The sequence below is a fragment of the Mustela erminea genome, chromosome 18 (assembly GCF_009829155.1).
Source record: "Mustela erminea isolate mMusErm1 chromosome 18, mMusErm1.Pri, whole genome shotgun sequence".
NCBI lineage: Eukaryota > Metazoa > Chordata > Mammalia > Carnivora > Mustelidae > Mustela > Mustela erminea.
Window position 1 is genome coordinate 60,280,087 of NC_045631.1, and position 12,817 is coordinate 60,292,903.

Consider the following 12,817-nt stretch of genomic DNA (forward strand, 5'->3'; position numbering starts at 1 on the left):
ACTGCCAGGCAGCCAGGTTGCCTTTGTGGGCGGTGTTCTTCCTGACGCTCCGTGGCCCGACTGCCAAGTCTTCAAGTGCTGGCGCTCTCTTACCCTTTTGTGTTTTGTCCCCGGGGAACGCAGCATTCTGTGGCTGAGCCTTCGGTGGCTGAGCCGGCCCCGGTGGGGCAGCGTGGGTCCCCGGGGCTGGCGGGACCGGCCTGCACTGAGGCGGTCAGGGCGCAGCCGGAGCCGTCCGTGTGGTCCTGGCTGGTCCACCGTCCTGTCGGGGAGGCCGTGCTGCCTCTGTGGCCGGGCTGTGGCCCTGCTCGGCGTCCCCTGCACTGTTCCAGCGGCAGCTTTGAGCTCTGTTTGCTTTGGCAGAGAAGGCAGCGGTGGGCCAAGGGCCGCTTGTCCTTGGCCTTGCTGATTAAAGATGTGGGAATGGAATGTGCTCCTTCCTGGACAATCAGGCCCATGGACTTCTGTGTCTGTCGTCGGGGCCCGGTCCCTGTGGGAGCTTCGTCTTTGGGGCCCTTCAGAAGCAGCACAGGGAGAGAAGTGGAATGGCTTCCAGGTGGCCGCTGGGACTCACCTTCTGACCTGGGGTAGGGGACATGCACTGAAGCCTCCTGTGGGGAGGCACAGGGCTGGCGCTGGCGGGCTGGAGCTGCAGAGCCGAGCCTGGCTTCCAAGACCTAGTCTGGGGGCAGCCCCAGGCGGCTGCCGGGAGTGAGGGACAGAGGGGGGCGGGGCAGGTGTCCTCCGCTCAGAGTTAAGCCAAACCACAGCTCTCCCGGGAGAGACCTGTGAGTGACTCCCCGTGCTGGAGGGAGGCTTCTAGAGTAGCTGATCTCACGTCCCTGGGGCGGGGGTTTTGGGGAGCAGTTGTCAGCTGGGTATTTCTTACGGTTTTCTATGCCAAGAGAAGCTGGGTTGTGGCTGGCCTGATGACCTTTCAGGATGGTGGCTCTGGCAGGTTCCCTAGGAACAGCAGCATCGCTGGGCCTGAGGATATGGGAAGCTGGGAGACAGCCCGAGGAGGAAGACTCCCCAGGAGAGCCTCGGACTGGGTGTTTTCTGGGGGCCTGGTCTCGGGCCCTTGGCCAGCAGGGCCAGGCTGGTCTCTGGAGGCTGTCCGGTTGTGCTCAGCCCGTGGCTGTTGTGGGGAAGCTGGTCTGTGCGCACCATGGCTGCCCTGGGGGTGATATGGGGCTCCTGGAGCCGGGGTGGGGAGACCAGGTGGGGGCCAGGTGGGGGTATTGGCACTGGGTGGGGGGGAGCCGGCCCGGGCAGGTGAGAGCCCATCGCTGGCTTTCCCCACGGTTCCCACTCCCCTCCACTGGGTCCCAGCCGCTCCTCCAGGTGGGTGTTTGGGGGAGCCCTGTGCTGCTGGGAAGTCCTGTGCTGCCGACCCCTGTGCCTGGGGGAGGCACAGGGCTGGCGCTGGTGGGCTGGAGCTGCAGAGCGGTTCTGCCCACAGCTGGGCAGTCCCACAAAAGTGTTTGCTGCCCTCAGCAGCCTGGCGTCCGGCGAGGCCGGCTGAAGAAGGTGCGTGTCCGTGTGAACGCGGGTTTGCGAGCACACCTGTGCGGTGCTTGTTGGCTGCGCTTTAAAGGTACTGTCTGGGGTGCCCTGTCGGGGTCCTATGTTCTGATAAGGTGGCAAGGCCTGCTGTCACCGACGGGACCGCCTGAGCTTCTCTCCTGCGTGTGCGACGTGGTGCCTGTCCGTCCCTGCCGCTAGCGTTTGAGGGGTGCACCTCCCGCCCCTTCCTGGGGTAGTTGAGGCAGTGAAGGGCAGTTTCTCTGTTGCACTGACCTTGAGGTGTTTGGCTGTGGCAGCTCCTCATGCCCAAGTCATCCCAGAGATCATCGGCTCCATGCACAGGGCCCTTGCTGGCTTACGGGGGACCTGGTGTACGGCCTGGAGGCCCTCGGGCCCAGGCCTGTGGTTCCAGAGTTCCGGGCATGTGTTGTCCGCGCTGTTCCTGGGGGTCTTACTCTGAACACATGTCCTGTGTCTGAGAGCTTGGCTTGGCTCCTGGGACTGACCCATGGGCACCTGGTGCTCCAGGTCACAGTGGTGGCCAGTGTTGGCCCTGGGCTTTGGGGCCGCCGTCAGCAGGGTGAGGCAGTGGCGGTGGTGCAGGAGCACGTCTCGTGTCTGTCTGGTTCACGGTGACACCCCTGCTTTGCGGTGAAGCTCTCCTAGGGCTTGATCTCTTCCCACCGCCCCTGGCCCGGGTGTGCTGGCTGGAACAGGCAGCCTTTTGTGGGAGGACTAGCTGCTGTGCGAGAGGGCCTCACCCCCTCTCCCGGGCTCAGGGAGGCGGGCTGGCACTCCTGAGTCTGCAGATCTGGGTCGCACTCTGGAGAGCCCTGAAGTGTCCCTGCAGGGCTGGGTGGGCCGCAGGCAGGGCCGGCCTTGCTGCTCTTCTGTCCCCAGTCAGCGTGGCCTGGCGCCCTGGACGTTGCTGCCATCCCGCAGTGGGGACACCCGAGCTCTCGGTGCAGCACGGGGCTGTCCTGAGCCGCCGGCCGGGCTGGCTCTTGTCCTCTTTCTTCGCCCCCAGGTGCGCTGAGCCAGGGCCTGCCCTGTGTCGCCTTCCTGGTCCCTGAGGGTGGGGAGGCTGTCCTTGCTAGGATGCAGACGTGTGTCCCATGGAGACGGAGCCCTGGGACACCGCCAGGGCTGTCAGCGCCGTGCTACCGCCCACCGACAACAGCAGTAGTAATTGGGGACAGCACAGACCCCGCCAACCCCCACCTCCCCAGCGCTGCTCACTCTTGACCCTGAGTGTGCGGCATGACCTGGACATGGCTCGAAGGGCCCAGCGCAGCGGACACAGGTGGCCCCGGCCAGTGGCCTGAGGGGAGGTGGGGGCCTGGGCTTCTCTTAAAGCGCAGAATGTTCTGTCTTTGCATGACTTGCTGCCAAGTAAAGCCAGCCTTGACCTCAGACCCTGTTTGGGTTGAAACAGCTGGGTTTTGGGGTGCTGGTGTTTGCGTGGCCGTCAGCGTCTCTGCCAGGGTCTGCTCTCCTGGCTGTCTGCTCCAAGGACAGCGGCTCCGTCCCGCTCGACTTCTGGAGGCTGTGGCAGGTCTGTGTCCCTCTTTGCCAGGGCCCACGGTCAGGCTGGGTGTTGGCTGGGAAGTGGTCGGCCCTGTCGCATCCTGGGGCCTTGGTGTTGGTCCTCACAGTGGGGGGACACTTGGGCCCGTGAAGAGAAGAGCTGGGGTGGGAAGGCGGGAACTGGGGCCAGACCCAGCCTGTCTCTACGAGGTGACCTTGGGGCCAGGGGCCAGGGGATCTGTGCCCGCACTGTCTGCGGGACCCCACCTCCTGCCGCAGCTCCTCCTCCGGGCTCCCACCGCGGGAGCCTCCATCTGTCCCAGAAACCCGTCCAGCCGTCGGGCTCCCGTGGGCTGCCAGGGAGGAGGCTTGCCTGGCCTTCCCGTGCCCTGGCTCTGTGGCCCAGCGGTCTCAGTCCTTCTGCAGGTGCACGATGGCCAGGATGCTCGCAGGTCCCTGCAGGTGCCCCTTCCCGTTCCAGCGCCCAGCGGGGGGCCGGCGGAACCGGGCTCGAGGTCTTCTGCTATGAGACGAGCCTCGCGAGGGCGCCCCTGCGCACCCGGGGGGAGAGCACATGAGGTGTCTAGACGCGGGTCACCGGGCCCCACGCTCCGAACCGAGCAATGCCGGGGCCGGTGCGGGCCGCCAGGAGGAAACAAGAGCACAGGGCAGGATGGCCTTGCTTCTTCCCGTGTGATACTGATTTCCTACTTCCAGGGACGAGTTTTTAGAATCATTTCGGCGATTTCTAGAAAAGCTTGTATTAAGTATCTGTGAAGGAAACTCGTACGGATTTTTTAACACCACTTTGCATGCGGAGTCTGGCTCTTCTGAGCTTTGTTTCGGGTCCCAGCCCTCAGTGTCCCCGTGTCCCTAGCACTGTCACCTGGGCCTTTGGGAATCAGTGGCCAGTTTTCCTGAGCGAGCCTCCGAAGCGTTCTCCAGGCCTGGACGTCCATCCTGCCGTTCTTCCTGCCTTTTCTTGTTCCTCCGCCGAAGAAGGGCTTCAGGCACCAGCCGGGACCCCTGCTCCTTCTGAGCTGCCAGTGGTTTGTGGACATGGTGCCCAGGTTTGCCTCTGCCCCGCATGCCAGGGACAGTCACAGGGAGGCGTGGGCCAGGTGAAGACACGGGGAGCAGACCGTGAGACGCACCGGATGTCACAGGTGTCTACCCTGTGAAAGAAATTGATGTCTTGGGGCGCCTGGGTGGCTCAGTGGGTTAAGCCTCTGCCTTCGGCTCAGGTCATGATCTCAGGGTCCTGGGATCGGGCCCCGCATCGGGCTCTCTGCTCAGGGGGAGCCTGCTTCCCCCTCTCTCTCTCTCTGCCTGCCTCTCTGCCTACTTGTGATCTCTCTGTGTCAAGTGAATGAATAAATAAATAAACCTTTTATTTTTTAAAATATTTTGTTTATTTATTTGACAGAGATGACAAGTAAGCAGAGAGGCAGGCAGAGAGAGAGGGAAGCAGGCTCCCCGCTGAGCAGAGAGCCCGATGCGGGGCCCGATCCCAGGACCCTGAGACCATGACCTGAGCCGAAGGCAGAGGCTTAACCCACTGAGCCACCCTGGCGCCCCTAAATAAATCTTTTAAAACAAAATTGACGTCTTGCTGCTGGAGTTGGGAGTGAGGATGGTGTGAGGGTGGAGGAGGGAGCACCCCTGTTCCGGAGCCGGGACTCTGTCCAACAGGGCATGTGCCTTGCCTGGGAACCACGCACGGTCACAGCGGGCCTGCTTTTGGCAGGGCTCTTTAAAGAGGGGGTTCTGGAGCCCCTGGGGGCTCAGTCAGTTCCGGGACTGCCCTTGGCTCAGGTGGTGATCTCAGTGTCCAGGATCGAGCCCTGTGTCGGGCTCCCTGCTCAGTGGGGGGCCCGCTTCCCCCTCGGCTCTCCTACCCCCTCATGCTCACTCTCTCCCCACCCCCAATAAATAAGTAAAATCTGAGAAAGAAATGGAAGGCTTGTGGCAGAGCCAGAAGTCTCCTTGCCGGACGGGGGAATGACCAAGGGTCCTCTGCTGCCCCCGTGAGCCCACTCTGGGGCTGGTCAGGCCCTGCCCTGCGAGATGCTGTCTGGCAGAAAAGGCCTGTTGTCTGTCCCCCCTTCAGTCCCTGCCGCCCACCCACAGAAGCCTTGTCCTTTCCGGTGCAGGGACCAGTTGCACTCCAGCCGTGGCCATCTTGCCCTTGGGAATCAGGGCCTTGCTGGCCCCGGGCTAGGGTGGCGGGCCGGCACCTCTCGGCCAACGGCTGCGGTCAGGCTGACAGCAGGAGTCCTGCGAGGGGCTGCAAAGTGGGCTGTGTCCCGCGCTCTCTGTCTGGCTCTGCCTCGGGGGTGGGGGCAGACCGAGCTCCGGCCACGGGCCGCCTGCGCTTCCCAGCCGGCTGGTGATCGTGGGGAGCCTCGATGGCCGCGGGCCACGCACCGCGCTGGGAGCTGTGCACGTGACCTCCTTTACCCTCAGCCGGCTTCTCGAGGGGGTCCTGGCTGTTCCCCACTGGCGGGGGAGTCCCAGGGAGGTGAAGCAGCGTGTTCCAAGGCCGTCAGCTGGCCCGTGGCTGAGCCCGGGCTGGAAGCAGGCCTGCTGAAGCCTGGGCCGTCTGTCTTTCCGTTCGGGCTCCCGCAGACTTCAGGCAAGTTTTCAGCCTCTGTGTGGCCGTTTTCTTGTTAGCGAGCGAACGGGCCCGTAGGAGACTCGCGAGCACCGAGAACGCGCTGGTTGTCATCCCTGGCTTCCAGACGGGGCGGGCAGCGGCAGGGCAGGAAGGCCCAGGCAGAGGCCTCCGCGCTGCCGGTGACTTCCTAGGTGCCCGGTGGTCTGTTGCTCCCTTCAGCGTGACAGCCTACCGGCCGTCCATCTTGTAGAACATGAGGGCAGTGGGGGTCGGGGGGGCGGTTCCAGAGCCTTCTGAGGCTGCTTTTCTGCTTGTTCATGGGTAATTTTTCATCCAGCGGGCGCCCAGCCCTGTGAAAGTCAGGTCAGAGCCTCAGCAGGGCAAGGACGGGTCAGTGGAACGTTCTAACTGGGCAAGCAGGAGCCACACTTGGTTGTGTTGTCAACACTGGGCATTCACGTGGTGACCGGGGGTTGGCCTAGTGTCTCTGGGTGATCCGGGTGCTCCGGCCTCTGTGACATGGCCCTGTAGGCAGCGGCTTCCACGAGACACTGATTTCTGATGGCGGTGGGGCCTGGAGTCTGAGAGCGAGGCATGGGCAGGGCTGGTTCTCCCAAGGCCTCTCTCCTGGACTGGCCAATGGCCACCTTCTGCCCGAGTCCCCCCCACCCCGGGTAGTGCCTCTGTGTACATCTGTGCCCTGATCTCTTCTTAGAAGGACACTAGTGAGACTGGAACACAGCCCACCCTGATGACCTCATTCAGCCTAATTAGTTCTGTCAAGACTGTCTTTCCAAGTACAGTCACGTTCTGGGGTGCTGGGGGCTGGGACTTCAGCACATGCATTTTTAGGGGACTGAGTCAGCCTTTAGCACCAGGTGTGGCACTGGGGGGCCCCCCCGAGGAGCATGGGGCTGGTATGGTCGGCGGGGTGTCCTGGATGCTCCGTTGCTGAATCGGAGGGACAGGTTTCCAGGCTGCTCGTGTTTGGGGCCAGGATGGTTTCTCTCCAGCCTCAGTCACACAGCCGATCTCGGGTCACGGCGACACTGAGCTGTCCACAGGAGCACACTGCAATTTTATCCTGAAAGCAGCGGGCAGGCAACACAGGCTTCAGCTCGGTGCCAAGCGTGGATAGGAAGTGACCTAAGTACACAGGTTCCCTGGTGTGGGGCCCAGCAGTCAGGGGCAGGTGACCAGCTGCTGGAAGGTATCTGCGGTGGGAGCCAGAAGGGGCCGTGCCCCCCTGAAGTCAGCGTGGACGGAGTGTGTCTCCCAGACAGGAGAGGGGTGGCCGGGCTGTTGGGGGCCGTGTCTGGACCCTGCTGCGCGGTGTGTCCAGTGTCCAGGCCTAAGGAGACGACGGCCTTCTGAGGCTGCGGAGAGAGGAGTGCGGTCGCCGGCGGCCGCTCGGGCGGCTCCTCGCTCCTGGGTGGGCTGTCCCCTCCCTGCAGGGGGCCAGGGCTCCAGAGACAGCCAGACTTCGTCCCTTGTCCCTGAGCTGCTCTGCCAGTGCCTCTGGCCATCCCTGCTCCTGGGGCCTCAGGGCCCCCGACCCCACCAGGTGCCAGGCCAGAGACATGAATTGTCGCTTGACTGTAAGCTGATGGGGCAGGAAGCGTCACCTCAGGGCGGGGAGGCAGCTCAGTCTCCCTTCCCTGGGGTCCCGCGGCTGCCGCCCTCCCGAGGCGGGGGGTGGGCAGGACTGCAGCCTCTGTACTCTGCAGTAGTCCGGTGTCGTTTCCTTGCTTCTCAACGCTCCCTCCTTGGAGTCTGCGGCTGGGTCGGCCTCCCCGGGCCCCCATGGGGCCCTCATCTCTGTGGGAGGCTGTGGGGCCGAGGCCTTGTGTGCGCGTGGCGGGGAGTTGTGACCTGGGTCCCGTGGAGGGAATGGGGGTGCTGATGCTGTGGAAGGGTAACGTGTGTGGGTTGGGGTCTGCCTGGTTTGCCCCTGCCCCTTGGGGGGCATTTTCTACGTCGTCTGCAGGCCTTCACTCTCCCAGCATCACCGTGGGGGCTGTTTTGTTCTGGAAGCTTCACCGCGGTTCTTTTCTGAGCAAGTATGAACACAGTCTTACCCTTCCTCCGGCTCTGACCCAGCGAGGTCCGACTCAGGATTCGCCTCCTCCCGGAAGGTCCCCCCAACACACTCACTGAATGCCCCGGGTTGGTTTTATTCCTTCAGAAAGGACCGTCAGGACAGCTGTTCCTATTTTTAAAGGGGATAGAACCTTCCATCTGCCCCTGCCCCCAGGTGGGAGTCGTTCAGAGCTGCCCCGAGAAGCCAGGCTTTCCTGACTTAGCCTGGTGGTCCCCCCGCCTCCGCCGCCCACCCTGTTCCCTCGCCCTCCCCCAGGGCCCCAGGGAGTCCATGCTCTTCATGGGGGCCGTGGCGGGCAGACCTCCCTTGGAGGATGGCCGCCCCCACCCCGGGGCAGCTCCTGGACAGCGGGCCCCTCCCATGCTGAAGGCTGTGCGTCCTGGGTAAGCGAAGGGGCGGGCACCCGGGCATCAGCCCTCCGGTAGGGGTCACGGAGCAGATGCCCATCAACTTGGCCTTTGCCTTGTTCTGGTATCGCTGGAGGGATCCTGAGGCAGCACAGAGCCGGCGGGCTGGTCGGATGGCACCCTCTCCAACCGTCAAGACATAGGTGCGGCCCGAGTGCGGTGAAGGGTGAGCTCAGACCCATGTGGCCATCTGGGTCCTCCCGGAACGAGTGGGCGGGTTCTGGACCTCCCCAGGCCTCTCTCTGTCCATCTGTAGAATGGGGTGGTGGTGCCCCCGGATCGGTGGGGTGACGGTCCAGGGTGGCGGGGCTTAGAGGCCAGCCGGGGTTCCGGCGCCACCTCGTCCCCTAGAGGAGCTCTTCCAGGTGCTGAGGGAAGGGAAGCCTGGCTCGGCCTCACCCCGCACGTGCCCGTGTGCTCAGGGCAGCGGCCACGCACCCAGCCCGGCCGTCCTCGCCGCGTGGGAGGGGCCGGAGGGGAAGCAGAGGCGGGTCACCTGCCCTGTCAGCAGAGGGACTTCGCTCTTTGTGGTGCCCGGCCGGGAGGGTGCTGGAGGGGGCTGTGCCTCGGAGCCGGGGCTGAGGCGTGAACAGAACTCCCGAGGGAGCGAGCGGCATGGCCGGACACAGGCCCGGGAGCAGGTGGGCACAAAGCCTCTCGCCAGAGCGCCTTTCTGGAAGGAAGCGTGTTGGTCCGTCTCCTCAGCCCCCAAGGTGGAGACCAGGCCTCTCACTGGCCGGGCAGACCTGTGGCTGCAGAGGAAATCGAAATGCCCGGGGAGCGTCCCAGAGCACCCAGGCAGGAAGGCTCCCGGGGCTCCCAGCGTGCTGGGGTCCTACCAACAGCTACCTGTGCAGGGGTGCTCGTCTCCTCCGTGGTGCTCTTAGAGAAGAGTGTGGCTGGGGTCCTCAGGGGCACCCCTGCGTAGAGGTCCGGTTAGATTCCGGGGGGCCCGGGGCATCTGGCACTGGGATGTCCCGGCAGGAGGGTGACTGCCCAGCTCGTCTGAGCTTGTGAGTGTGTCCGGCAGAGACACCTCCTCTCTCTAACCCTCTCTCAGTGTGTATTTTGGAGGGCGTCCAGGGGCCCTGGGCAGATCTCCCCGCAGCCCTGTCGGTACCCCAGGCATCCGTGATAGATGCGAACCAGTGAGTGAGCCACGCGACTGAGGGTAAACGCAGGCGTGACGCGAGTGACGTGGAGGCCGGGCGGCCGAGCCCCTGCCCGTCCGAGATCCGCTTGCGACCTGTGCCTCTAACGGCCGAGAGGCCGGCGCTGGCCAGAAGCGTGACCGAGCACGTGAACAGGCAGTTAACACGTCGTGCGTGTCCTGAGCGTCGTATGCTACGTTCTTATGGCGGAGTTAGCTGGAGAAGAGAAACCTGATTGGAGAAGGTCATTAGAGGGGAGCCTGCATGGCCCGGTCAGTTGAGCATCTGATTCCTGGTTTCGGCTCAGTTCAGGATCTCCGAATCCCAGGACTGAGCTCCGTGTCCCGCTCCGGGCGCGGTGGGCCGTCTGTCGGAGCATCTCTCCGTCTGCCCCCCCACCGCTCTCACGTGCACCTGTGCCTGCGTTCCCCCTTTTTCCCCAAGATAAATAAAATCTTGAAGAAAAAGAAGGAGAATCGTTAGAGAAAATATGCTCTTGGTGCTGTCGTGTGTCCTTTGAGAAAAGAACCCGATGTTGAGTGAGCGCCGTCCGCTCTGTGGTTCACCGTCCGCGGGCTGATTCTTAGCCCACAAAAGCTGCCAGAGGGACACACACACGGCGTCCGGGTGCCACGGCAGAGCTGAGGTCGGCGTGCGGCTCTCATTTGTGTAGACGGCACGAGGGCCAGAGCTGGTCACGGCTCACATTGTGGGATGGTGGCCTGGCTTGGGGAACGTGGCCCTGGAGTATGGGGTGGTGGCACGTCTCTGTGCGCCATGACGCTCTGGGGCCCTGTGCGTCGGACCAGCGTGAGGCCGGCAGCACGTGGCCACAGGTCAGGACGCAGGCTGCGCCCGGCCTTGCTGTTTGAGCAACCTGGGCGGGGTCTCCACAAGGAAAAGCAGCCCCTTCCCCTCTTCAAGCACACAGACCCCTGCTGGAGGGTGTGGGTGTTCGGGTCTCAGCTAGCTCCGTGCAGAGCCCATGAAAAGTTAGCAACATCCCTTCCCCTCTGGGAAACAGTACAGGGTGGCCAGGGACAGGCCGCGGAGCCCTCCTTCTCTGCGTGAGAACCGGTGAAGCCGTGATGCTCCTGCCTCGCTGGGGGCCTGGTTAGCGGAGCCAGTGGTGGGGCGGGTGGAGAGCGCGCTCACGGCCGCGGGCCGTGCAGGGAGGTCAGAGGAGCCCCGTGCCAGGCCTCTGACTGCCAGGGTTCGAGGACGTCAGTGCCTGGGAGGCAGGTGGCCGGCTGCTTCCCTGGGAGACCAGCGAGTGGGCTCTGCACAGAGCAGCAAGCGGCCGGGGGCAGACACAGTTCCGCCTCTGCCGCCGCCTCTAGGTGAGAGAGTGGCCACTGCGTGACCAGACCTGGTGTCCGTGCCACCTGCCCTGCCCAGGCGGCCTGACCGGCACCCCAGCGCCCGCCCTGCCCTGCCTGCTCACTCCTGCATTCCTGGCGCATGAGCTCAGCTGCCTTGCTGAGGGAGCGAAACCTGGCGGCTGCCCCGTGTGTCGCTGGGAGGGTGTGGGCGTGCTGCCACGGTGATCCCTTCGCTCGGCCTGGGTGGCTCCTGGCCTGTTTCCGGCTGTTGCTCAGGATGCTAATGGGGCTCGAAGGATGAGCTTGGGCAGAGCGTCCTGTTCTGGCCGGGAGGCTGGGGTGCTGCCCGGGAGCCGGGGGGCCGCAGTCCTGAGAAGGCAGCGTGTTTTGGCACCAGCACCTACTAGGGCAGTGGCTCACACCTGGGCCCAGCCCCACAGTGAGAAACACGCTTTGTGCTGAAACCCTGTGCACGTGTGGACTAGCGTGCACACACACAGGAGTGGACTAGCGTGCACACACAGGAGCACAGGGTCTCCTGCACCCCCGCACTCCTGCAACTCTGCAACCCTGCAGACACCAAGAACACCAGACTCAGGGCCCTGCCGCACCCTGACTCCTTTCCGGACCAGACACACGGGGTGCCTTTGGCTCAGATCATGGTCCCAGGGTCCTGGGATCGAGCCCCGAGTCGGGCTCCCTGCTCAGCGGGTGAGTCTGCTTCTCTCTCTCCCCCTGCTAGCATTCTTTCTGTTCCTTTTTCTCTCACAAATAAATAAAAATCTTCAAAAAAAAAGAGGAAGAGAAAGGACAGCTACGCATGAATCACGAGCCTTTCTCTGCTCCCAGGTCTGCAGGCAGCTTGAGCTCCCACAGGCCCTGCGTTCTCCCCCGGATGGGGACCACCCCCAAACCCAGCTTCCCACTCAGAATTCTCCTCGTCTGCTCGAACTTGCTGCCCGCTAGGGCGTCCCGGTTCCTCTTCCCAGGTCCTCCCTGGATTTGGCACATCTAGATTCCTGGGTCCCCAGCCCAGCCACCTGCATCTCGCCTGCCTCCCCCCATCCGGCCCCCCGCATGCCCCATTTGTCCCCACATCACGGTGCCACATCCGCGGGACACGTGGCCCAGCCCCTCTCCCAAGGGCCCCGCTTCTTAGGTCCCAGAGCAGCTCCAGTGGGGGTCCCCGCATCTGTTGGGGCCCTTGGCAAGAGTCTCTCTTTGGAATGTCGCTGAACTGCATGGCTTAGCCCCTCCCTCGGCTTCCCATCCAGCCTGGAAAGCAGGGCCTTCTGCACACGGGCGGTGAAGCTGTGGGGCGGTGGGCTGGCCCGTTCCCACCTCCTCACCGACCTTTCGGCTTGCCTGCTGTTCTGCTGTGCCCGGTACCCCCAGTGGCCCCACTCCCCTGCTTTCCTGCCTGCAGGAGCCCGTGGCCCGCTGCCGTGCTCTCTGCCCGCGCAGGGCGCTTCTGCCTGCTGTGTGGTCCTGGCGGGCCTTGGCGCTCCGGCGGCCGGTTGCCCAGCGGTGGGACTGTGGCAGGGACACTGCTGGCCCCCCGCACCCTCAGTGCTGGGGCTGTGCATAGCAGGTGCCCGTCCCTCGGCTGTGTCCCCACGGGAAGGCACGCACACCCTGTTTCCTTCCCTTGTTCCCCGCATGGCGTAGCGCCCAGCAGGCCCCCTCCGCCAGCCTCGGTCCGGCCCCGTCCATGAGCGAGTGCGAGCTCTGCGCGGCCTCGGCTCCTGTGAGCGCGGGGCCGCGTCCCTCTGCTGCACCCCAGGGCGGGCGGCAGCGCCAGAGCCCTTCCCGCGGGCCGAGGGCAAGGAGAGGCCAGAATGGGCGTGATGGGGGCCGGAGCCGCGCACAGGTCGGGGCTGGGGTGAGGGCGCCCGCCTCAGTTCATGGAGAAGCCTCTAGGACCCCGTGTCCGGGGGCAGGGCGGGGCGTTGCCCTTGGGGGCGCCTGCTCTCGCCCATCCTCAGGAAACTTCGGACACGTGCCCGTTGTCATCGTGGACTGAGCACACAGCATGTGGCCGAGACGGGTCTTCTTCGCAGGTTCCGTGCGGTGTCCTTGCCGGCTGGGCCGGCTCTCGGCGGGCGGTGCCTGCCGCCCGTGGCCATCGCCTGCTGCTGGCGTTCGGGCACCTGTGTTTGTGCCTC

The 12,817-nt window shown here is 64.4% G+C and overlaps 2 protein-coding genes across 7 annotated transcripts in view; both read left to right on the forward strand.

Moving 5' to 3' along the window:
• Nucleotides 1–12,817, forward strand: part of BAIAP2 (BAR/IMD domain containing adaptor protein 2) — a 62,017-nt gene that overhangs the window by 2,009 nt on the left and 47,191 nt on the right. The window contains exon 1 of one of the 6 annotated variants that reach the window (XM_032321754.1): nucleotides 13–556. The exons of 2 other annotated variants lie outside the window; for them this stretch is intronic. In XM_032321754.1, the coding sequence (XP_032177645.1) occupies nucleotides 416–556 (141 nt within the window). In that variant the 5' untranslated portion in view covers nucleotides 13–415. Of the gene's footprint in view, nucleotides 1–12; nucleotides 557–12,817 lie in introns of those variants that run through there. 3 more of the 6 variants (XM_032321755.1, XM_032321750.1, XM_032321751.1) reach the window with 3 other exon arrangements.
• Nucleotides 1,537–3,923, forward strand: LOC116577955 (collagen alpha-1(I) chain-like). The gene is made up of 2 exons (XM_032321756.1): nucleotides 1,537–3,480; nucleotides 3,517–3,923. Exons 1-2 carry the CDS (start codon nucleotides 2,788–2,790, stop codon nucleotides 3,829–3,831), a joined length of 1,008 nt encoding a protein of 335 aa, XP_032177647.1. The 5' UTR covers nucleotides 1,537–2,787; the 3' UTR covers nucleotides 3,832–3,923.

Excerpts from the sequence above, each read along its gene's own strand:
- LOC116577955 (XM_032321756.1), top strand. The coding sequence starts at position 2,788 with ATGACCTGGACATGGCTCGAAGGGCCCAGCGCAGCGGACACAGGTGGC. Across the intron at positions 3,481-3,516 it reads CGGTCTCAGTCCTTCTGCAG|GTGCCCCTTCCCGTTCCAGC; the intron begins GTGCACGATGGC and ends AGGTCCCTGCAG.